General features: G+C 41.4%; 1 protein-coding gene across 1 annotated transcript; it reads left to right on the top strand.

Moving 5' to 3' along the window:
• Window positions 1-917: 917 nt before the first annotated feature.
• On the top strand, window positions 918-10,282 carry LOC135512874 (leucine-rich repeat-containing protein 24-like). Its single transcript, XM_064935339.1, has 5 exons — window positions 918-1,319; window positions 4,087-4,260; window positions 4,428-4,706; window positions 4,908-5,076; window positions 5,280-10,282. Exons 2-5 carry the CDS (start codon window positions 4,108-4,110, stop codon window positions 6,416-6,418), a joined length of 1,740 nt encoding a protein of 579 aa, XP_064791411.1. The 5' UTR covers window positions 918-1,319; window positions 4,087-4,107; the 3' UTR covers window positions 6,419-10,282.
• Window positions 10,283-23,182: the final 12,900 nt, after the last annotated feature.

The following is a 23,182-nucleotide window of genomic DNA, read 5'->3' on the forward strand; positions in this document are numbered from 1 at the left end:
CATGATGCCCCACTCCTGTCGAGAACACAAACACCTTTATTGATCTGGGTAGCTTCCTCAATCTTACCAGCAGGTGACCCCAGTCCCCTATACAGTAGTGGACATTTTTCATATGCCTAAAAATTGCCCTTTGTCTCAATATCCTGAAACTCTAAGACACCACCTAATTTGCCTTTGGATCCAGGGATATTTGTGTTGTGTTTATCCCAACTCACAGTGTTTGTCACATAAGCTCATTGTGCCACAAAATGGGCCTATATTGAGAAACACCTCATGCATTTAAACTAGTTAATATCACTGATCAAATTACGCACTCATTGTATTTGTCTCTCATGAACGAATATAAGGATCCAATCATGGATTACCACCTACTATCCTAAATCCTAATGGTTACAATCCTCCTTCCCCTCCTCATTAAAATGGATTAGATAGTAATATTGTTATTGTATTGCAATAATGTGGATTAAGCTTTTAGTGATGAAGACACTGTTACCATAATGGAACAAAACACAGGTCTAAGGTAAAGGATGGTCCAGGGTTTCCCAAACGCTGATTTTTGCCCTAGCACTACACAGCTAATTCAAATAATCAACGAATCATCAGTCTTTGATCATTTCAATCAGCTGTGTAGTGTTAGGGCAAAAAAACTAAACGTGCACCCCACGGGGTCCCGAGGACCGAGTTTGAGAAACGCTGTAAGCCTGCGCGCGTTTGTATGTGATTTAGAAACAAGGCATAGAAAGTGGTATCCAAGCTATTTATTTGATAGGAACGTCTGGAATAGATCACAGAAAACAAAAGACAAGAAGGAAACAAAGCAAGTGTTAACAAATCAACTGTAACGCTGTTAAGTGATCCATTTGAGAGAGAAAGGGAGGGGCTAGAGACGAGGAACGTAGTGAATTGGATGACACCGTACGAGCGCAAGAAGGTTGACAAGATAACATAGGATGAAAAAGGAGAAATCCTGATTCATCAAAATAATTTTTCATTTTTTGGAATACAAGTCTGTCGGCTTGAAGCTTCTATTTTGGAGTGTGGCCGTATACTGTAGCCTTCACGTATCGGTTATTATTCTTTAGCCTATTTATTTGCGGGGCCCTGTGCCATAATAATGGCTCGACAGTAGCCTTGGACAATGTGTTCAAAACGTCGGATGTGTCTTTTACCGAGGAGATCCCGTTAGAATATGATTTTAACCTACCAATATATACGATATATATGTGATTCCCATCAAAATAATAACGCGCTCTTCCGTGCGGATCCATTCGAAATCTGGGCGATTGTAATTGTATAGCGCATCTCTACATCCTTATCTGGTATGTGGCCACCGATGGTGCCTCTTTCTTTAAAAAACGGTGATATATTGTGGACTGGGCAGTGTGTATTCTAATGTTTAGTCGTTTTTATCACAGTGTAGGTTGTATCAGATATTGATTTAATGTGGTAGTGTATTATTGTAGGCTAAATTATCAGCATACACAATATAAATAAGAGGAATCGTGTGAGTAATTATGATATAACAACGCATGACTATTATTCATTATATATTATTACTTATTAGCAGTAGGCCTAGTAACAACATTATTAGTGTTCATATTATCATAAATTAGTTGTAAGTGGTGGTTGTGTAGCCATCTGTCTAGGCCTAGATATAAATAATTATCATCTGCTGAATATTTGCTATGATTCATTTTTGGCATATTCTCATCCTCTGACTTATTGCAGTTACAATGGGCTACAACCCCCAAAAGGCCTCTCATATGCAATCAGTGCTATGAAGTCAGGAGCATCAGATCTTCGAGGCATGGCCATGATAGGCTTCTTTTACAAAACATATCAATACCACCATGGATGCTGCATAGCCTATTCCCCTGGAGCTACATCACCGCTCCTCATGAATGCCTCCAGGCCCTTGCTAGATGTCAGGCTTATTAGAGGAAGATGCTCACTGAATGGTCACTGTCTGGAGTTGACCTCATCGTCTCCAAGGAAATGTTGTGCTTATCTTTTCAACACAAGCCTGTACTTCCACAGCTGCCTGCAGCAGCAGCTTATGTTTGGAGAGCAGGCAATGGAATCTTCCTAATAAAGACTCCTCAATATTGTTTTAGCATGCCTAATCAGTTTGTGAAAATTAAGTGACCCTTTGCTTAATTAGCCTACTGAAGTGACACAGTTAATTTCCCTCCATTTTGTTAGTGACATTTTTTTTTTACAGTCATCATCCGAAGCAACATACAAGTATTGCATGCCTTACATGTAAGATGCATAGAAAATACATTCATTGATAGAGTAGTCATTTAAAAAAGACCAACTATTATTATTGACAGTCTGGAGAAGTCAGCCCAGAAGCAACCTGGATTAATATCATAGAAAGCGACAGCCATGTAATAAACTGCTCTTTTTTCTGATCTGATACTACGTGACACTGTATTGTGTCAGCATGTAACATGAGTGCTGACACTTGCATTTTGTTTATGCGCTTGGGCAGAACATTTTGGGGCCCAGTTTTTCCGCTCAAAATGCGTATCAGCTAATCGAAATCGTTGATTTACTTGCAACACTAAATTGTAGCTGGTCCCATCAGATAACATGGCACAAGTTAGCCCTTTGCTAACCTCACCGGGTGGCAGTGATTATATCCTGGAACAAATTCTCCATCAGCCTATCAAAGATCTTAGACTTTATATCCACCAACCAATGGCACTTCTTAACATAGGTCAACCTGGGCCACTATAGGGACATTTTAAGCTAACAAATTCAAGGATTACTTTTGTTCCATTGGTCTGTAACAAAACGTTGTCTGTAAATATTGCATTGATGCATCCTTGACTAGGCTACTAACTACTACCAGCGTTAGAAAACATTTTTATACTTGACAAATTCCAAAGTTTGTTTATCTGTTTCACACACATCCATGTTTATTTATTTAATTTTTTATTTCACCTTTATTTAACCAGGTAGGCCAGTTGAGAACAAGTTTTCATTTACAACTGCAACCTGGCCAAGATAAAGCAAAGCTGTGTGACAAAAACAACAACACAAAGTTACACATAAACAAACGTACAGTCAATGACACAATAGAAAAGTAAAATAGAAAAATCTATGTACAGTGTGTGCAAATGTAGAAGAGTAGGGAGGTAGGCAATAAATAGGCCCTAGAGGTGAAATAATTACAATTTAGCATGAATACTGGAGTGATAGATGTGCAGATGATGATGTACAGGTAGAGATACAGGAGTGCAAAAGAACATGTGCTTTTATGTAAAAAAAAATATATAAATACGTTTATGTAAGTTTATCATATATCGTTAAAAAAACGAAGAGCCTTATGTACTTGTCAAATAGCAGTCATGTAGGCTACTATTAACAACATCGCTTTTAGGTGGCACACATTTCGGTTGACTCGAAATCAATAGTGCACTTTAACCATGGGTTTGAGGCCCGCCTCACATCAAGCCTTTTTGTTGAGGATTCTTTTTTTTACTGCCGGTCCTTGATGCTCAATTCAGAACGCATGTGACAAAGTGGATGATTGTCATAATGCATAGCCTATAAAATGTTATAAGGCTAAATGTAAGTGTAACCACATAGCATAGGGCTAACGTGCCATTTTATCTGACTGGACCGGCTACAATTTTGCATTCTGCCACGTGCCAGTAAATCAACGATTTTAATTGGCTGATACATATTTTGAGTAGGAGAAACTGTTTGCATTTAAATGGTTGCTTATGTTCGCAAGTATGTCCCCTTTGAGTTCACAATGACATATACAAATGACCAGATTGGGATATTGTCAACAAAATTATATATTTCTTTGTTACTTTAACCAGTTTTACCCTGCCCTCTCTAATGTCCCAACTCCAGTCCACCAGTACCCCCAACAGTACCAATTTTTATTGAAGCCCCGGACAAACACACCTGATTCAACTTGTCAACTTATCATCAAGCCCTCTATGAGTCGAATCGGGTGTGTTTGTCTGAGGCTTTAACAAAAATGTGTACTGTTAGGGATACTGGAGTTGGGAAACACTGCTTAAACCTCCATTTCTCTTTCCTCAATCTGTCTGTCTCTCTTTCTAGGATCTCTGTCCTATTGGTGCGATGGACTTCTCTCTTCTGGCTATCCTGATATTATCTCTCCACGCTCTCCCATCCATTGGCTGTCCAGTGGGATGTCGCTGCTACAGCCTGACTGTGGAGTGTGGCTCTACGGGCCTCCGGGACATCCCCTCACACGTCCCAGCTTCTACACAGGTTAGCATTGACTCAATATGTCTACATGTCTGTTTCCCAGATACCACCCACCACACAATATAGCCATGCTTGAATCATCCATACACTCACTCAGGGGTTCCTACTCTTGTTAGAGTTTACATATGGAGTTATGCTTATTGTTAATTATGCCCATCTATTCCAATTAGACCATCTTCCTTCAGGACAATGCTATCGGGCAGATCCGTCTGTCAGACCTCTCCCAGCTGGGCCGTCTGCACTACCTGTATCTGCAGAACAACAGTATCTCAGCATTGGAGCCCGGGGCCTTCCAGAGCCAGGGTCAGCTTCTGGAGCTGGCCCTCAACGGGAACCACATCCACCTGGTCACAGCAGACATGTTCAGGGGCCTGGAGCACCTCCGGATCCTCTACCTGGCAGGAAATGACATCACTCGCCTACAAGACTATACCTTCAGAGGTCTACAGGTCAGTCCCCTTATTATCAGTAACTCAGTTCATGTTTTGTCAAACCAATGCTAGTGTTCCCCTCCTCCCTTGTAAACAGACTGTTTGTCCTGATAATCATTTAGAGCTCCACCACAACAATCAACGCTTCAACTTAAACCACTTCCTCTACATTATATCACTATTCATTCCTAATAATGATTACAATCCCTGCATCCATAGCGTCTTCAAGAGCTTCACCTGCAGCAGAATAGCATTGAGATTCTGGGAGACCAAGCTCTACTTGGTCTGTCCTCTCTGGCCCTGCTTGACCTCAGCCGGAATAACCTACACACCATCGGCCCTGCCACCCTGCGGCCCCTCGTCAGCCTGCAGGTGCTGCGTGTCACAGGTGAGGGCCAAAGGACAGGATTTGGGGTAGGGCTGTGGGACCAAAAAAGAAGCCTACAGTAAATATATTGACCTTGTTCTTCAAATAGAATTACCTCTTTCAAATGTTTTGTCTTAATTGTCTCAATGTTGTGTTGCATCCTTTCCATTCCCCTTTGTTGACTTTGCCACACCCCCCCGTCAAATTATAATTTCCTACTGTAGACAATCCGTGGCGTTGCGACTGTGCACTGCACTGGCTGCGCAGCTGGATCGATGAGGAGGGCCAGCGCCTGCTGAGCTCAGCCGAGCGGCGCCTTGTCTGTTCTGAGCCACCCCGCCTCTCCCACCTCAGCCTGGTGGAGGTGCCTCTTAACAGCCTGGTGTGCATCCCCCCTCTGGTTCAGCTGGAACCCCGCCGCCTGGCCGTGCGCCTAGGGGAGAGCATGCGCGTCTCCTGCCATGCATCTGGTTACCCCCGGCCGCAGGTCACCTGGAGGAAGGCTTCCCAGGGTAAGGTGCAGCTCTCCCCCCGGGGGCTGGTGCAGGACTTGGGCGGTGTAGGGACTGTGGGGGCTGAGGATGCAATACATCCAGCTGCAGGACGGGTGAGACTCCAGAAGGAGGATGGGGAGCGCTTTGATCCAGACACTGGCAGTGGGATGCTGTTCCTTAGCAACGTGACAGTGGCTCACGCCGGGCTGTATGAGTGCGAAGCCTGGAACGCTGGAGGGGTGGCCCGTGTGACCTTTCAGCTCGCAATCAACTCTTCGTCCTCGTCCAGTTGGTCCCCTGCCTCCTACGCTCCATCCTGGCCTCGTCTGCGCTCCAATCGGCCGACGTCGTCAGACGTGAGTCGAGAGCCCTTGTACGCCCTTGGCAGCATGGCCTTCAGCGCACTGGGAGCTGCTACTCAGACTGCCATCGCCATAGGGATCTCCCTGCTGGCCCTCACAGCTCTTCTCCTGGTGGCCATGATCTACAGCCGACAACGCCATCGGCAGAAGGACACAGATGACAAGGAGGAAAGCATCCTGTATGTCAATGATTACTCGGACGGACCAACAACCTTTGCCCAGCTGGAGGAGTATCGGGATGAGCGCGGGCACGAGATGTATGTTCTGAACCGGGCTAAACCCGTCCTCCCACCTTCCACCACAGCCACTACCACCACCCTGGGGTACCAACAGCAGGAAGCACTGTCTCCCACAAAGCCCCAGATAGAGCCGGATATACGGACAATGAGAAGGATGGCAGGGGAGGGCGGGGAGGCAGAGCCGGTGACAGCCGAGTCGGAGGGCTTGTTTCTGAATCACACAGGCTTGTTCCTCGACTCACAAATTGCATATGAGATCCACTGCTGAAGGCCCCTAGGACGACGTTCACAATGAGCTAGTCCAGAGTGCTTAATGTCACTTGGTGACCAAACCTCCAGACTGCAATGAGGGTTCAGATGAGTCATAAATCCTGATTGCTCTTGCTCCAGAGTGACAAGTTTGAGCAGCAGTGTGATATAAAGACATGGCAGGAGACATGCCTCCCTCAACCAAAACCCCCACTGTACTATACCTTACTGTGATATGAGAAAATGAGTCCTTTGTCCAGCTTGAACATATACTGTAGCTACTATAGTAAGTATGGAGAACCATTTCAGTGGACTGAGTAATGTATGGTGGAGAGACCCTTATTATGACACTTCTGCTGTTTATAAAAAGTTAACTGAAATAAGGGCCTAAACAGGCTCACCAGGTTGGACTCTGAGATGTTTAGAAATGTAAGAGGAAGGTGTATCATAAGGCTATAAGAAAGGAGTACTTTGTGGCAGAATACTGCTGACCAACCCGGATCCCTCCATCCTACAACAAGTTACTTCCAAAGATTTCATCAATCAAACAACGGTATACAGTCAGTAAAACAAGCTCTCTCCCCTTCAGGTTCAGTTAATTTCATTATGTTGGTGACTATATGCACACATGCATGAATTGAAGATAAGGAGATGTATTACATTTGCAGGCAGTACCATAAATCAGTCATCTCCTTTAACTTTAAAATAATAATTTTTGAAATATATGAAAGTACTGTAGGGCTTAGCTTTATGGGAATATTTTTGTCGCTTGTACCTCAACATGTTTTTTAGTTTACCAAACAAGGTAAACCTAATGTAATTCAATGTGTGTGTTTTTCTCATGATCAAGTGTTTCAATAGCCTTTAGCTTACTGTGTTTGCAGTATACCTCAGCATATGTATTGGTTTCAATGGAATCTGGTAAAATGTCTGTGGTCCAGCACAAGATTACAGTAGGTTTTGGTGTGTGACATATGCTGTATACATATTTGCAGTGCATTGCTGTATGGCACTTTTCTGAAATTCCACCAGGAACTACCAAATCCACAACAATATTAGCCTTCATTCAAACTGTGTTTTTGCCATTCAGATGTTGAAAAGTATTTGTTTGAAAGATGAAGTGCAGTGGACCCCAGCGCAAGCTTCCCCCAACAGCTGTAGGCTACAGGGAAAGAGTCTGGTATCCCATTGGATGCTGGACATTGTTGTGTTTGAGGCAGAACAATGATAAAAGTAATACAGTCTAGAATTAAAACACTGTATTGTCCTACCCAGATTGTCACTGTAAAACTGCATTTCAAGCTTTTAGTTTAATTTCAGATATTTTGAATATTTTTATTTGAAAATAATTTATTTGTGGTTTGTATTGACATACAGTTGAAGTCGGAAGTTTACATACACTTAGGTTGGAGTCATTAAAACTTGTTTTTCAATCACTCCACAAATATCTTGTAAACAAACTATAGTTTTGGGAAGTCGGTGAGGACATCTACTTTGTGCATGACACAAGTCATTTTTCCAACAATTGTTTACAGACAGATTATTTCACTTATAATTCACTGTATCACAATTTCAGTGCGTCAGAAGTTTACATACACTAAGTTGACTGTGCCTTTAAACAGCTTAGACAATTCCAGAAAATGATGGCATGGCTTTAGAAACTTCTGATAGGCTAATTGACATCATTCGAGTCAATTGGAGGTGTACCTGTGGATATATTGCAAGGCCTACCTTCGAAGCTCAGTGCCTGTTTGCTTGACATCATGGAAAAATCAAAAGAAATCAGCCAAGACCTCAGAAAAAAACTGTAGACCTCCTCAAGTCTGGTTCATCCTTGGGAGCAATTTCCAAACACCTGAAGGTACCACGGTAATCTGTACAAACAATAGTACGCAAGTATAAACACCATGGGACCACGCAGCCGTCATACCTCTCAGGAAGGAGACGCATTCAGTCTCCTAGAGATGAACGTACTTTGGTGCGAAAAGTGCAAATCAATCCCAGAACAACAGCAAAGGACCTTGTGAAGATGCTGGAGGAAACAGGTACAAAAGTATTTATATCCACAGTAAAACGAGTCCTATATCGACATAACCTGAAAGGCCACTCAGCAAAGAAGCCACTGCTCCAAAACCGCCATAAAAAAAGCCAGACTCTGGTTTGCAACTGCACATGGGGACAAAGATCATACTTTTTGGAGAAATGTCCTCTAGTCCGATGAAACAAAAATAGAACTGTTTGGCCATAATGAACATCATTATGTTCGGAGGAAAAAAGGGGAGGCTTGCAAGCCGAAGAACACCATCCCAACTGTGAAGCACGGGGGTGGCAGCATCATGTTTGTGGGGTTCCTTTGCTTCAGGAGGGACTGGTGCACTTCACAAAATAGATGGCATCATGAGGCAGGACAATTATGTGGATATATTGAAGCAACATCTCAAGACATCAGTCAGGAAGTTAAAGCTTGGTCGCAAATGGGTCTTCCAAATGGACAATGACCCCAAGCATACTGCCAAAGTTGTGGCAAAATGGCTTAAGGACAACAAAGTCAAGGTATTGGAGTGGCCATCACAAAGCCCTGACCTCAATCCTATAGAAAATGTGTTGGCAGAACTGAAAAAGCACGTGCGAGCAAGGAGGCCTACAAACCTGACTCAGTTACACCAGCTCTGTCAGGAGGAATGGGCCGAAATTCACCCAACTTATTGTGGGAAGCTTGTGGAAGGCTACCCAAAGCATTTGACCCAAGCTAAACAATTTAAAGGCAATGCTACAAATTGAGTGTAAGTAAACTTCTGACCCACTGGGAATGTGATGAAAGAAATAAAAGCTGAAACAAATCATTCTCTCTACTATTATTCTGAAATTTCACATTCTTAAAATAAAGTGGTGATCATAACTGACCTAAGACAGGGAATTTAAATGACAGGGAATTTAAATTTCAGGAAATGTGAAAAACTGAGTTTAAATGTATTTGGCTAAGGTGTATGTTAACTTCCGACTTCAATTGTATGTTCTATTCCATGTCCAAATAAATATGGTTACTGTTGTCTCTCTCTCTCTGTTGCCATTTCAGATGAAACTATATTTCTACTAAATTGGTCATTTGTGCAAAATTATCCATATATTATCCATGTATTGAATTAAACCAATGCATGGAAATAATGGAGGCCCAAAGAGTGTCATGAAATTATATAAATTAGACACAGTTGCATGAAAACTGGTTTTGATGTCAATGCAAGAATACAAAAATTAAGTGTTTTTCTGTAGTGTGGGTTTGATTGATCTGCCCCACACTGAATAGCAAAACTTAACAGAAAGTAAGCATGGTCCAATAAACACACCTGTATGCCAGAAGTGCACAGAGAAAAAGAGGAAAAGGCTACCAATGGCAGCGTTTATTAGGCTGTGTTTACACAGCCAGCCCAATTATGATATTTTTTTCACTTATTGTTTTTTTGACCAATCATATCAGATCTTTTCACATCAGATCTTTTTCAGATCTGGATTGGTCAAAAGACCAATTGGTGAAAATAATATCAGAGTTAGGCTGCCAGTGTAAACTCAGCCCTAGATGTTTGGATTTCATCAAGGGACGTGTTTGATTCAGATAGATTTATAGGGCCAACGCAAAGCACGGCACCAGCAGTGAGGAGAGGCAAAGGAGATGTGCACATGGACTCAGGTATAGTGCTATTAAAGGGCATTGAATATGATTCTGTCAATATTACGATATGCCTATCGTCCTTTGCAACGGATACACTGGAATCCCGTGGAACACTAACCTTGTTTTTGTAGTTCTGAATTGTGCATTATTGGCTGTCGGTGTGGATTGGCTTGAGTGTTCATCTGAAATCATTATTAAATTTTAGTAATTGCTGTTTTAATAGTCCTGCTGATTATTCAGGAGAGGAGTTCCCTCAGAATTGAATAGAACACCCACACCATTTAAGAGAGGTAGGCATTTGTAGGTCTACTGTTGCTCTGAATTGGATTGTTTATACTAAATGTCAGAATATAAAGACTTGGGCTCATTTCCAACTGGACATGTTGAGACAAAGTTTCATTTCCTTGCTTTCAGGCATGTCTGAAGCTGAAAGAGCTCTATGATAGGATGACATGTAAACATTTATCAATCAGACCAGAGCAAGGTCAAACAAAGGTTTTTCGAAAGATCAATGAGAATGGATTCAATTTTGGAGAAGGTAATGGGTGAAAGCAATGCTTGTCTTGTCTCTTTTTCATGCAAAAAAAACACCCTTCCCAAAACCAACCACTCAGAGATGAAGAGTCATAAAGTAGGGAGGAGGCAAGGGCACAGGGAGTGTGGTGCCAGGAAAATAACCTCTCACCCAACGTCAACAAAACAAAGGAGCTGATTGTGGACTTCAGGAAAAGGCAGAGGGAGCACCCCCCTATCCACATCGACGGGACAGCAGTGAAGAAGGTGGAAAGTTTCAAGTTCCTCGAGGTACACATTGAAATGGTAAACCCACACGGACAGTTTGGTGAAGAAAGCGCAACTGTGTCTATTCAACCGAAATCAATTTCGCTTGGCACCTAAAACCCTTACAAACTTTTACATATGCACAATCGAGACCATCCCGTCGGGCTGTATCACAGCCTGGTACGGCAACTGCACCGCCCTCAACCGCAAGGCTCTCCAGAGGGTGGTGCGGTCTGCACAACTCATCACCGGGGGAAAACTACCTAGCCCTCCATGACACCTACAGCATCCGATCACAGAAAGGCCAAAAGTATCATCAAGGACAACAACCACGCGAGCCACTGCCTGTTCACACCACTACCATCCAGAAGGCGAGGTCAGTGCAGGTGCATCAAAGCTGGGACCGAGTGATTGAAAGGCCATCAGACTGCTAAACCGCAATCACTAACTCAGAGAGGCTGCTACCTACATTGAGACCCAATCACTAGTCACTTTAAACAATGCAACTTTAAATAATGCAACTTTCATCATGTTTACATATCTTACATTACTCATATAACATATGTATTTTACACCATCTATTGCACCTTGACCAATGCCGCTCAGCCATCGCTCAGCCATATACTTATATATACATATTCTCATTCACCCCTTTAGTTTTGTGTGTATTAGGTAGTTGTTGGGGAATTGTTAGATTACTTGTTAGATATTACTGCACTGTTGGAACTAGAAGCACAAGCATTTAGCTACACTCGCATTAACATCTGCTAACCATGTGTATGTGAACAATAATATTTGTGTCACGGCATTCTTCCTCCTCTTCTGAGGAGGAGTAGCGAGAAGGATCGGACCAATACGCAGCGTGGTAAGTGTTCGTCATTTTAATGGAAAAACTGAACACTACAAAACAACAACGTGACAACCGTGAAGCTAATGAACAATTGTGCTGACACCAACACTACACATAGACAATCACCCACAACCCGCAATGACAAAACAGACTACCTAAATATGGTTCCCAATCAGAGACAACGACTAACACCTGCCTCTGATTGAGAACCATATCAGGCCAAACACAGAAACAGACAAACTAGCCATAAAACATAGAATGCCCACTCAGATCACACCCTGACCAAACAAAACCTATAAAAATACAAAGCAAACTATGGTCAGGGTGTGACAATTTGATTTGATTTTGATCAATAATGTCAAAAGCCACACTGAAGTCTAAAAAAACAGCCCCACAATCTTTTTAGCATCAGTTTGTTGAATGTCCCCTATAAGCGTGCTGAAAATGTGTTGTTAATTTGTTTACTGTAAAATACAATTGTATCTGGTCAAACACTATTTTTTTCAAAACTTTACTAAGGGTTACAGGCTGATTAGTAGGCTATTTGACTAGTAAAAGGGGGTTTGCTATTCTTAGGTAGCAGAATGATTTTTGCATGGGCAGAAACTTCCCAGTAGGCTTAAATTGAAGATATGGCAAATAGGAGTGACAATATCATCCACTATTATCCTCAGTAATTTTCCATCCGTGTTGTCAGATCCCGGTGGCTTGTCATTGTTGATAGACAACAATAATTTTTTCACCTATTCCACAATCACATTACAGAATACAAAAATACAATGCTTGTCTGTCTTAATTTTGTCAAATATACTTGGATGTGTATTGTCAGCCTTTGTTGCTGGCATGTCATGTCTACAGTATTAGTGATGCACCGATATTATATTTTTGACCGATACCGTTATCCGATATTTTCCTTGCCAAAAAAAACCCTGATGCCGATAACGATATTTAAAAGTTTAGTGGCCTTTCAAGCATTCTAGTACAGTTAAATAGTTAACACACACACATGGACACAGCGTGCTAAGGCACTGCATCTGTGCAAGAGGTGTCACTACAGTCCCTGGATCGAATCCAGGCTGTATCACATGATTGTGAGTCCCATAGGGAGATGCACGATTGGCCCAGCGTCATCCGGGTTTGGTCAGAGTAGTTGGCTAGCTATTTATTTTCATGAACTAAAGTTCAATTTCAATAGGCGAACAACAAGTGGCAACCTAGCTAATAATTACTCAAGGATTTCTAAATCATATCAAATCAAATGTATTTATATAGCCCTTTGTGCATCAGCTGATATCTCAAAGTGCTGTCCAGAAACCCAGCCTAAAACCCCAAAACAGCAAGCAAAGCAGGTGTAGAAGCACGGTGGCTAGGAAAAACTCCCTAGAAAGGCCAAAACCTAGGAAGAAACCTAGAGAGGAACCAGACTATGCGGGGTGGCCAGTCCTCTTCTGGCTGAGCCGGATGGAGATTATAACAGAACATGGTCAAGATGTTCAAATGTTCATAAATGACCAGCATGGTCAAATAATAATAATCACAGGCAGAACCGTTGAAACTGGAGCAGCAGCACGGACAGATGGAGTGGGGACAGCAAGGAGTCATCATGTCAGGTAGTCCTGAGGCATGGTCCTAGGGCTCAGGTCCTTCGAGAGAGAGAAAGAAAGAGAGAATTAGAGAGAGCATACTTAAATTCACACAGGAAACCGGATAGGACAGGAGAAGCACTCCAGATATAACAAACGGACCCTAGCCCCTGACACATAAACTACTGCAGCATAAATACTGGAGGCTGAGACAGGAGGGGTCAGGAGACACTGTGGCCCCATCCGATGACACCCCCGGACAGGGCCAAACAGGAAGGATATAACCCCACCCACTTTTCCAAAGCACAGCCCACACCACTAGAGGGATATCTTCAACCACCAACTTACCATCCTGAGACAAGGCCGAGTATAGCCCACAAAGATCTCTGCCACGGCACAACCCATGGGGGGGCGCCAACCCAGACAGGAAGATCACATCAGTGACTCAACCCACTCAAGTTACGCACCCCTTCTAGGGACGGTATGAAAGAGCCCTAGTAAGCCAGTGACTCAGCCCCTGTAATAGGGTTAGAGGCAGAGAATCCCAGTGGAAAGAGGGGAACCGGCCAGGCAGAGACAGCAAGGCCGGTTCGTTGCTCCAGAGCCTTTCCGTTCACCTTCACACTCCTGGGCCAGACTACACTCAATCATATGACCCACTGAAGAGATGAGTCTTCAGTAAAGACTTAAAGGTTGAGACCGAGTTTGCGTCTCTCGCATGGGTAGGCAGACCATTCCATAAAAATGGAGCTCTATAGGAGAAAGCCCTTGTGACTTGTGACCATAGTGTACGTGTAGGTATGTACGGCAGGACCAAATCAGAGAGATAGGTACGAGCAAGCCCATGTAATACTTTGTAGGTTAGCAGTAAAACCTTGAAATCAGCCCTTGCCTTGACAGGAAGCCAGTGTAGGGAGGCTAGCACTGGAGTAATATGATCACATTTTTTGGGTTCTAGTCAGGATTCTAACAGCCGTATTTAGCACTAACTGAAGTTTATTTAGTGCTTTATCCGGGTAGCCGGAAAGTAGAGCATTGCAGTAGTCTAACCTAGAAGTGACAAAAGCATGGATTAATTTTTCTGCATCATTTTTGGACAGAAAGTTTCTGATTTTTTGCAATGTTACGTAGATGGAAAAAAAGCTGTCCTTGAAACAGTCTTGATATGTTCTTCAAAAGAGAGATCAGGGTCCAGAGTAACCCCCAGGTCCTTCACAGTTTTATTTGAGATGACTGTACAACCATTAAGATTATATGTCAGATTCAACAGAAGATCTCTTTGTTTCTTGGGACCTAGAGCAAGCATCTCTGTTTTGTTTGAGTTTAAAAGTAGAAAGTTTGCAGCCATCCACTTCCTTATGTCTGAAACACATGCTTCTAGTGAGGGCAATTTTGGGGCTTCACCATGTTTCATTGAAATGTACAGCTGTGTGTCATCTGCATAGCAGTGAAAGTTAACATTATGTTTTCGAATGACATCCCCAAGAGGTAAAATATATAGTAAAAACAATAGTGGTCCTAAAACGTTGCTAAGAATAATGAAAATGACTGCAGTTTCTACTCGTCATTGTTTTCAGGCTGGTTGTATTGGTGCTAGCTAGGTATCAAGCTAAAGCTAGCTAACCCAGAAGTTGCGATTGAACAAATGATGCTTTAGGACCAACGCAGTATTGTTAACTTATAATTTGTGGACGGTGTTTGTTTGTTTGCAGACTTTTTTGTACAGCTTTGACAGTGCTACTATGTCTTTTTTGACACGTAAAGACCTAAACGGCATTCCATAGTATGTATGTCGTAAAGATAATAGCAGTGATGCTATTACTGTGTATCTCCGATAGGGCAACATCTGAAAAATACTGCAGTTGGTAGTGTATATACCGGTGCTCGACCAGTCAGCGAAAGCCAACATCACCCACAACAGAAAACAGTTGATTGTCAAGGGCAATGAATGCCATTATCTTTGCTTTAATGGATTTCACCTTTGAGTTGTCTCGCTGAAATTTTCTTACTCTTTCAAATGACTTCTCAACTTGTTGACTGCTCGATCCACACAGCAGACATTGTGGGCTAGGTTAGGAATATTGTGTTGCACGTATAGTGCAAGATTTTACGTGGCGTCATTACGTCATGTACCTACTTTATATATGTATGTATGCATGGCAGCTTTGACATCGGTTTTTAGCATCGGCGTTAAACTAGACATCAGGCCAATACTGATGTTGGCAGTTTTAGCTAATATCGTCCGATTCCGATATGTTCACCGATATATCAGGCATCCCTATACAGTAAGTTTGCTAATCTTGCCAATGAAACATGTTGTTTAAAAAACAATATGAGTCGGTTTTGTGATGAATGAGCCATCTGATTCAATGAATGATGGAGTTTGCCTTTTTTTCCCAAAATGTCATTTAAGTTGCTCCTAAGGTTTTTACTATCATTCTTTGTCATTTCTTTCATTTAATATGTTATACTTTATTCAGTTTTATCTTGCCTATGCTGCTCTGTACCATTTCTTCATTCATATTCCTTATGTACATATTATTTCTCAATTTACACTGTGATTTAACAGTTTTTACAGTCATTTTCTTAATGGATGCATGCTTATTAGTAACTGGAATAAGCAATTTCATAAACGTGACAAGTGCAGTGTCTGTTTGCTCCTCATTGCACACCATGGACCAACAAATATTCTTTACATCAACAACATAGGAATTAATACAAAACTTATTGTATTACCTCTTATACACTATATCAGGCCCATCTTTTGGTACTTTGGTTTTCCTTAAATAGGGCTACTATATTGTGATCACTACATTCAATGGATCTAGATACTGCTTTCAAGCAAATTTCTGCCTCCTGAACAAATGATCTTTACATGTTGATGATTTAACTTATAATTTGTAACTTGTTTGTTTGTTTGACTGATAACCTTTTTACACAGCTTTGACAGTTTGAAGCATTTTTTGAGTGTAAAGCTGATGAAACGGCATTCCATAGTATTTAAATCAGAAAGATATACCTATTACTGTTGATATCACATACATTATCAACATCTGAAAAATACTGCAGAGTAGTGTATAGCACTTGGTGGTCTATAAAAGCCAACATCACCAAAAGGGCATTAGGTGTCAAGGGCAGATGAATGCCATTATCTTTGCTTTAATGGATTTGACATGAGTTGTCTCGCTGAAATTTTTTACTCTTTCAAATGACTTCTCAACTTGTTGACTGCCGATCCACCAGCAGACATTGTGGGCTAAAGGTTATAATATTGTATTGCTACCACTGAATCAAAGGTTTTATCTAATTGAGTTTCAGATACAGTCATGAATATGAATGTAATCTGTTATGTATGCATGTTATTCATTTGACATGGTTTTTAGCACATGTGTTAATGTAGACATTTGAGCACTTTACTGGGATGTTGGCAGTTTTTTATCGTCCTTTACTGGGAATGTTCAGCAGAATATATCAGGCATCCCTATACAGTAAGTTTGCTAATCTTGCCAATGAAACATGTTGTTTAAAAAACAATATGAGTCGGTTTTGTGATGAATGAGCCATCTGATTCAATGAATGATGGAGTTTGCTTTTTTTCCCAGAAATGTCATTTAAGTTGACATACAAGGTTTTTACTTATCATTTTTGTCTATTTATCTTTGTTTTAATGTACAGTTTCTTCTTTTTATGACAACTTAGAAACACAATGAGAGATACAATTTGCAGGGATTTAACATTTTTACAGTCATTTTCTTAATGGAGCATGTGAAAGGATCCTGGAAATAAGATTTCATAAAAAACATGTTTTGTTTCCAAAAGGTACAAATCATCAACAAAAGTTACATCCATTGACATCAATAAACATAGGAATTAAGAAAAACTGTTAAAGCATTCAACACCATGATTCAGAGAGGGCACAGGGCCAGATATTATGGGTATTTTATTAATGTCTAGCAGTGTCAATCAGCTCTTTATTGGAGGGATGTTCAGGCTGAACTGATGGGGAATCCATTTCGACAACAGCTCAGAGAAGATGTGATCAATACATGTTGTTTTCCATGATTTCAAAATGAAAGATTTTTGTAACTTAATGTTAGGTTCATGCTAGATAAGCTGAACAATGTTACAGTGCACTGGTTGGTTACAGTTTGAAGCATTTTCTTGAACTTTGGGCAGCTTTTGAAACCCACATTTCAGGCTTCAAACATAAAATATAAAACTGTATTTTTTTTGAAGAATCATACAATCAAGCATGGGACACAATCATGAAGTGGAAGCATTTATTGGATATTTCAAACTTTTTTAACAAAAAAAAACAAAAATTGTGGCAAATTATTCAGCCCCCTTAGTTAAACGTATTTGACATGAGATCCTTTTGCTGCGTTTACAGCTGAATATGGTTCGAACAGCAATGTCTCCATCAGTTTTGCATTTCTGAGAGACTGAAATGTTTAACCATTCCTTCTACCAAAAAAGGTATTATCTCAGTGAGTTTTGGATGGAGAGCATTTGTGAACAGCAGTTTTCAGTTCAGGAACTCAAGTTATTCATTTCATAAACCTTGTCTCTTAAGCTACAATGTTAATGTTGGCTATTTTACACTTTCTGGGAATGCTTTTGATTTTTATATTCCCTTTAAGAAGACACATCGATGGCCCTGAACAAACTTTATTTGACTCTATGTAAACTGGAAACCACATATCCCGAGGCTGGACTTCATTGTAGCTGGGGATTTTAACAAGACTCAATCTGAAAACAAGACTCCCTAAATTGTATCAGCATATCAGCAGAGACATTCAGGGCTGGTAAAACTGGATCATTTATCTTCTAACTTGTGTCTACATACAGTGCCTGTTATAATGTACATTTGCCCCTGAACTTTGCGACTTTTGCCACATTTCACATTTCAGCTCGAGATACAGTGAGGTTGGATGGAGAGCATTTATGAACAGCAGTTTTCAGTTCTTTCCACAGATTCTTGATTGGATTCAGGTCTGATTTGACATGTTTTGCCATTCTAACACCTGGATATCAACAATTTTTGAACCATTCCATTGTAGATTTTGCTTTATGTTTTAATCACATAGCCAGCTGTGAAGAGAAGACAAAGCATTCGTCCCAGTCTCAGGTCTTTTGCAGACTCCATCAGGTTTTTTCCAGAATGGTCCTGTATTTGGCTCCATCCATCTTCCCATCAATTTTAACCATCTTCCCTGTCCCTGCTGAAGAAAGCAGGCCCAAACCATGATTTTTCCACCACCATGTTTGACAGTGGGTATGGTGTGATTAGGGTGATGAGCTATCATGCTTTTACACCAAACATAACATTTTGCATTGTTGCCAAAAAGTTCAAATTTGGTTTCATCTGACCAGAGCACCTTCTTCCACATGTTTGGTGTGTCTCATAAAGTAAAACTGTGGCAAACTTTAAACGACATTTTTTATGGATATCTTTAAGAAATGGCTTTCTTCTTGCCACTCTTCCATATAGGCCAGATTTGTGCAATATACGACTGATTGTTGTCCTATGGACAGAGTCTCCCACCTCAGCTGTAGATCTCTGCAGTTCATCCAGAGTGATCATGGGCCTCTTGGCTGCATCTCTGATCAGTCTTCTCCTTGTATGAGCTGAAAGTTTAGAGGGACGGCCAGGTCTTGGTAGATTTGCAGTGGTCTGACACTCCTTCCATTTCAATATTATCGCTTGCACAGTGCTCCTTGGGATGTTTAAAGCTTGGGAAATCTTTTTGTATCCAAATCCGGCTTTAAACTTCTTCACAACAGTATCTCGGACCTGCCTGGTGTGTTCCTTGTTCTTCATGATGCTCTCTGCGCTTTTAACGGACCTCTGAGACTATTACAGTGCAGGTGCATTTATACGGAGACTTGATTACACACAGGTGGATTGTATTTATCATCATTAGTCATTTAGGTCAACATTGGATCATTCAGAGATCCTCACTGAACTTCTGGAGAGAGTTTGCTGCACTGAAAGTAAAGGGGCTGAATAATTTTGCACGTCCAATTTTTCAGTTTTTGATTTGTTAAAAAAGTTTGAAATATCCAATAAATGTCGTTCCACTTCATGATTGTGTCCCACTTGTTGTTGATTCTTCACAAAAAAATACAGTTTTATATCTTTGTGTTTGAAGCCTGAAATGTGGCAAGAGGTCGCAAAGTTCAGGGGGGCCGAATACTTTCGCAAGGCACTGTAAGTTAGCTAGCTAACTTTACAGTCCTGTATTGAATTCTGAAAGCAATCAGATAAATCATATAGCTAGCTCGCTTCTGGATACACACTGTCAATCAATTTTGCCTATGCCTTGGAAGTCACTGCTCGACTGGTACCTTCAGCAGAGTAAACATGTTTGTTTGTTCTATATTTGACTATATTTGATAAGCTACCTAACATAAGCTAGCTAACATTATGCTTTTCTAATAACCAATTCCTGCGTTGTATTTATGTGCTTTTCTAATAACTAATTTCTGTGTTCATGCAAGTGACTGGAACAAATCCTCACTATCAGTATCTGCAATTTGGCAGTACGCTCAGAACCTTCTTTTGAGAAAGGCATATCTCAGTTTCAAGGTCTCAGCTTAGAGAGAAGAAGCCTTGTGAGGTATTGGTCTGTCACATGCATGACCCAGTATTGGTCGGGCACATGAATGAAGCAAACGTTAGTGATTAATTAAATAAGCCAAATCATGCACATATAACTTGTCTCTATATAAGAGAACTAACGGGACTGCCCCGGCAGAGCTCCTGGTCGACATGTGTACTTTGTGCATTGAGTTGGTTGGAACCTCTCCAGCGTGTTGATAATAAAAAATGATTAATTTAAGGTTGACTTTGAGTGTCCCTGTGTAGAATTTCCAGAAGAATTTGGCATCAACGTACAGGATGATTGATTCTGCATGAGGAGCTTTCAAGTGGGGGTCTGCGAGGAAAACTGGTACCACTTTTTATTTAACCTTAATTTAACTAGGCTATTTATGAAGCGTGAGGGAAATTCCTGCCTGACCAAAAGAGACAAGACCCGCCCAGACCCTTTCTGTGAGCTGCTCAGGAGTAGACATCATCCGCAAAAAAAACAATAAAACTAAACATAAAAATGGAGTAGACGTGAATAACTAAAGATGTACAATATTATATAGGGATTCTGTATGGAGATAGAGAGATACAAGTATTTAGTCAGCCACCAATTGTGCAAGTTCTCCCACTTAAAAAGATGAGAGAGGCTTGTAATTTTCATCATAGGTACACTTTAACTATGACAGACAAAATAAGAAGAAAAAAAATCCAGAAAATCACATTCTAGGATTTTTAATTAATTTATTTGCAAATTATGGTGGAAAATAAGTATTTGGTCAATAACAAAAGTTTATCTCAATACTTTGTTATATACCCTTTGTGGGCAATGGCAGAGGTCAAACGTTTCCTGTAAGTCTTCACAAGGTTTTCACACACTGTTGCTGGTATTTTGGCCCATTCCTCCATGCAGATCTCCTCTAGAGCAGTGATGTTTTGGGGCTGTTGCTGGGCAACACTGACTTTCAACTCCCTCCAAAGATTTTCTATGGGGTTGATATCTGGAGACTGGCAAGGCCACTCCAGGACCTTGAAATGCTTCTTACGAAGCCACTCCTTCGTTGCCCGGATGGTGTGTTTGGGATCATTGTCATGCTGAAAGACCCAGCCACGTTTCATCTTTAATGCCCTTTCTGATGGAAAGAGGTTTTCACTCAAAATCTCACGATACATGGCACCATTCATTCTTTCCTTTATACGGATCAGTCATCCTGGTTCCTTTGCAGAAAAACAGCCCCAAAGCATGATGTTTCCACCCCCATGCTTCACAGTAGGTATGGTGTTCTTTTGATGCAACTCAGCATTCTTTGTCCTCCAAACACAACGAGTTGAGTTTTTACCAAAAAGTTACATTTTGGTTTCATCTAACCATATGACATTCTCCCAATCTTCTTCTGGATCATCCAAATGCTCTCTAGCAAACTTCAGATGGACCTGGACATGTACTGGCTTAAGCAGGGGGACACGTCTGGCACTGCAGGATTTGAGTCCCTGGTGGCGTAGTGTGTTACTGATGGTAGGCATTGTTACTTTGGTCCCAGCTCTCTGCAGGTCATTCACTAGGTCCCCTCGTGTGGTTCTGGGATTTTTGCTTTTCGTTCTTGTGATCATTTTGACTCCACTGGGTGAGATCTTGCGTGGAGCCCCAGATCGAGGGAGATTATCAGTGGTCTTGTATGTTTTCCATTTCCTAATAATTGCTCCCATAGTTGATTTCTTCAAACCAAGCTGCAGGTCTACAATTTCGTTTCTGGTGTCCTTTGACAGCTCTTTGGCCATAGTGGAGTTTGGAGTGTGACTGTTTGAGGTTGTGGACAGGTGTCTTTTATACTGATAACAAGTTCAAACAGGTGCCATTAATACAGGTAACGAGTGGAGGATAGAGGAGCCTCTTAAAGAATAAGTTACAGGTCTGTGAGAGCCAGAATTCTTATTTTCCACCATAATTTGCAAAGAAATTCATAAAAAATCCTACAATGTGATTTTCTGGATTTCTTTTTCTCATTTTGTCTGTCATAGTTGAAGTGTACCTATGATGAAAATTACAGACCTCTCTCATATTTTTAAGTGGGTGAACTTGCACAATTGGTGGCTGACTAAATACTTTTTTTGCCCCACTGTATGAAAGGAGAAAGTACTATTCACAAATATGCTATTAAATAGAACACTAGAGTGAATATTTAAATGCCTGTATGAGTAGAACACTGGTGTAGAGGGGGAATGTGTGATGTAAAACTCAATGCACAAAGTATAATGGGTTACTAGAGATAAAGTAACATAATATGAAGTATAATGGGTTACTCGACATATGAAGTAACATATATTTTTTTAATTAATATACAACATGCACACTCACACGTAGAAGTATGTAAGTGTTGTAAAAAGTGATTTAAGAAATTTTGAGTGGTGCCTTTATGGATAATTTCATAAAGATTAAAGATCCTCTCAAGCTCTGTCAGGATGGATGGGGAGCATTGCTGCACAGCTATTTTCAGGTCTCTCCAGAGATGTTCGATCGGGTTTAAGTCCGCGCTCTGGCTGGGCCACTCAAGGACATTCAGAGACTTGTCCCAAAGCCACTCCTGCATTGTCTTGGCTGTGTGCTTATGGTCGTTGTCCTATTGGAAGGTGAACCTTCGCCCAAGTCTGAGGTCCTGAGCACTCTTGAGTAGGTTTTCATCAAGGAGCTCTCTGTACTTTGCTCCGTTCATCTTTGACTCGATCCTGAAATGTCTCCCAGTCGCTGCTGCTGAATAACATCCCCACAGTATTATTCTGCCACCACCACGCTTTACCATAGGTATGGTGCCAGGTTTCCTCCAAAAGTCACAGTTGACATTGAGGCCAAAGTTCAAACTTGGTTTCATCAGACCAGAGAATCTTGTTTCTCATGGTTCAACAGTATTTAGGTTCCCTTTGGCAAACTCCAAGCGGGCTGTCATGTGCCTTTTACTGAGGGGCTTCCGTCTACCATAAAGGTGGAGTGCTGCAGAGATGGTTTCCCTTCTGGAAGGTTCTCCCAACCCCACAGAGGAACTCTGGAGCTCTGTCAAAGTGACCATCCGGTTCTTGTTCACCTCCCTGACCAAGGCCCTTCTGCCCCGATTGCTCAGTTTGGGTGGGTAGCCAGCTCTAGGAAGAGTCTTGGTGGTTCCAAACTTCTTCCATTTAAGAATGATGAGGCCACTGTGTTCTTGGGGACCTTCAATGTTGCAGACATTTTTTGGTAACCTTCCTCACATCTGTGCCTCGACACAGTCCTGTCTCAGAGCTGAACGGACAATTCCTTTGAACTCATGGCTTGGGTTCCGCTC

Source organism: Oncorhynchus masou, chromosome 24 (assembly GCF_036934945.1).
Source record: "Oncorhynchus masou masou isolate Uvic2021 chromosome 24, UVic_Omas_1.1, whole genome shotgun sequence".
NCBI lineage: Eukaryota > Metazoa > Chordata > Actinopteri > Salmoniformes > Salmonidae > Oncorhynchus > Oncorhynchus masou.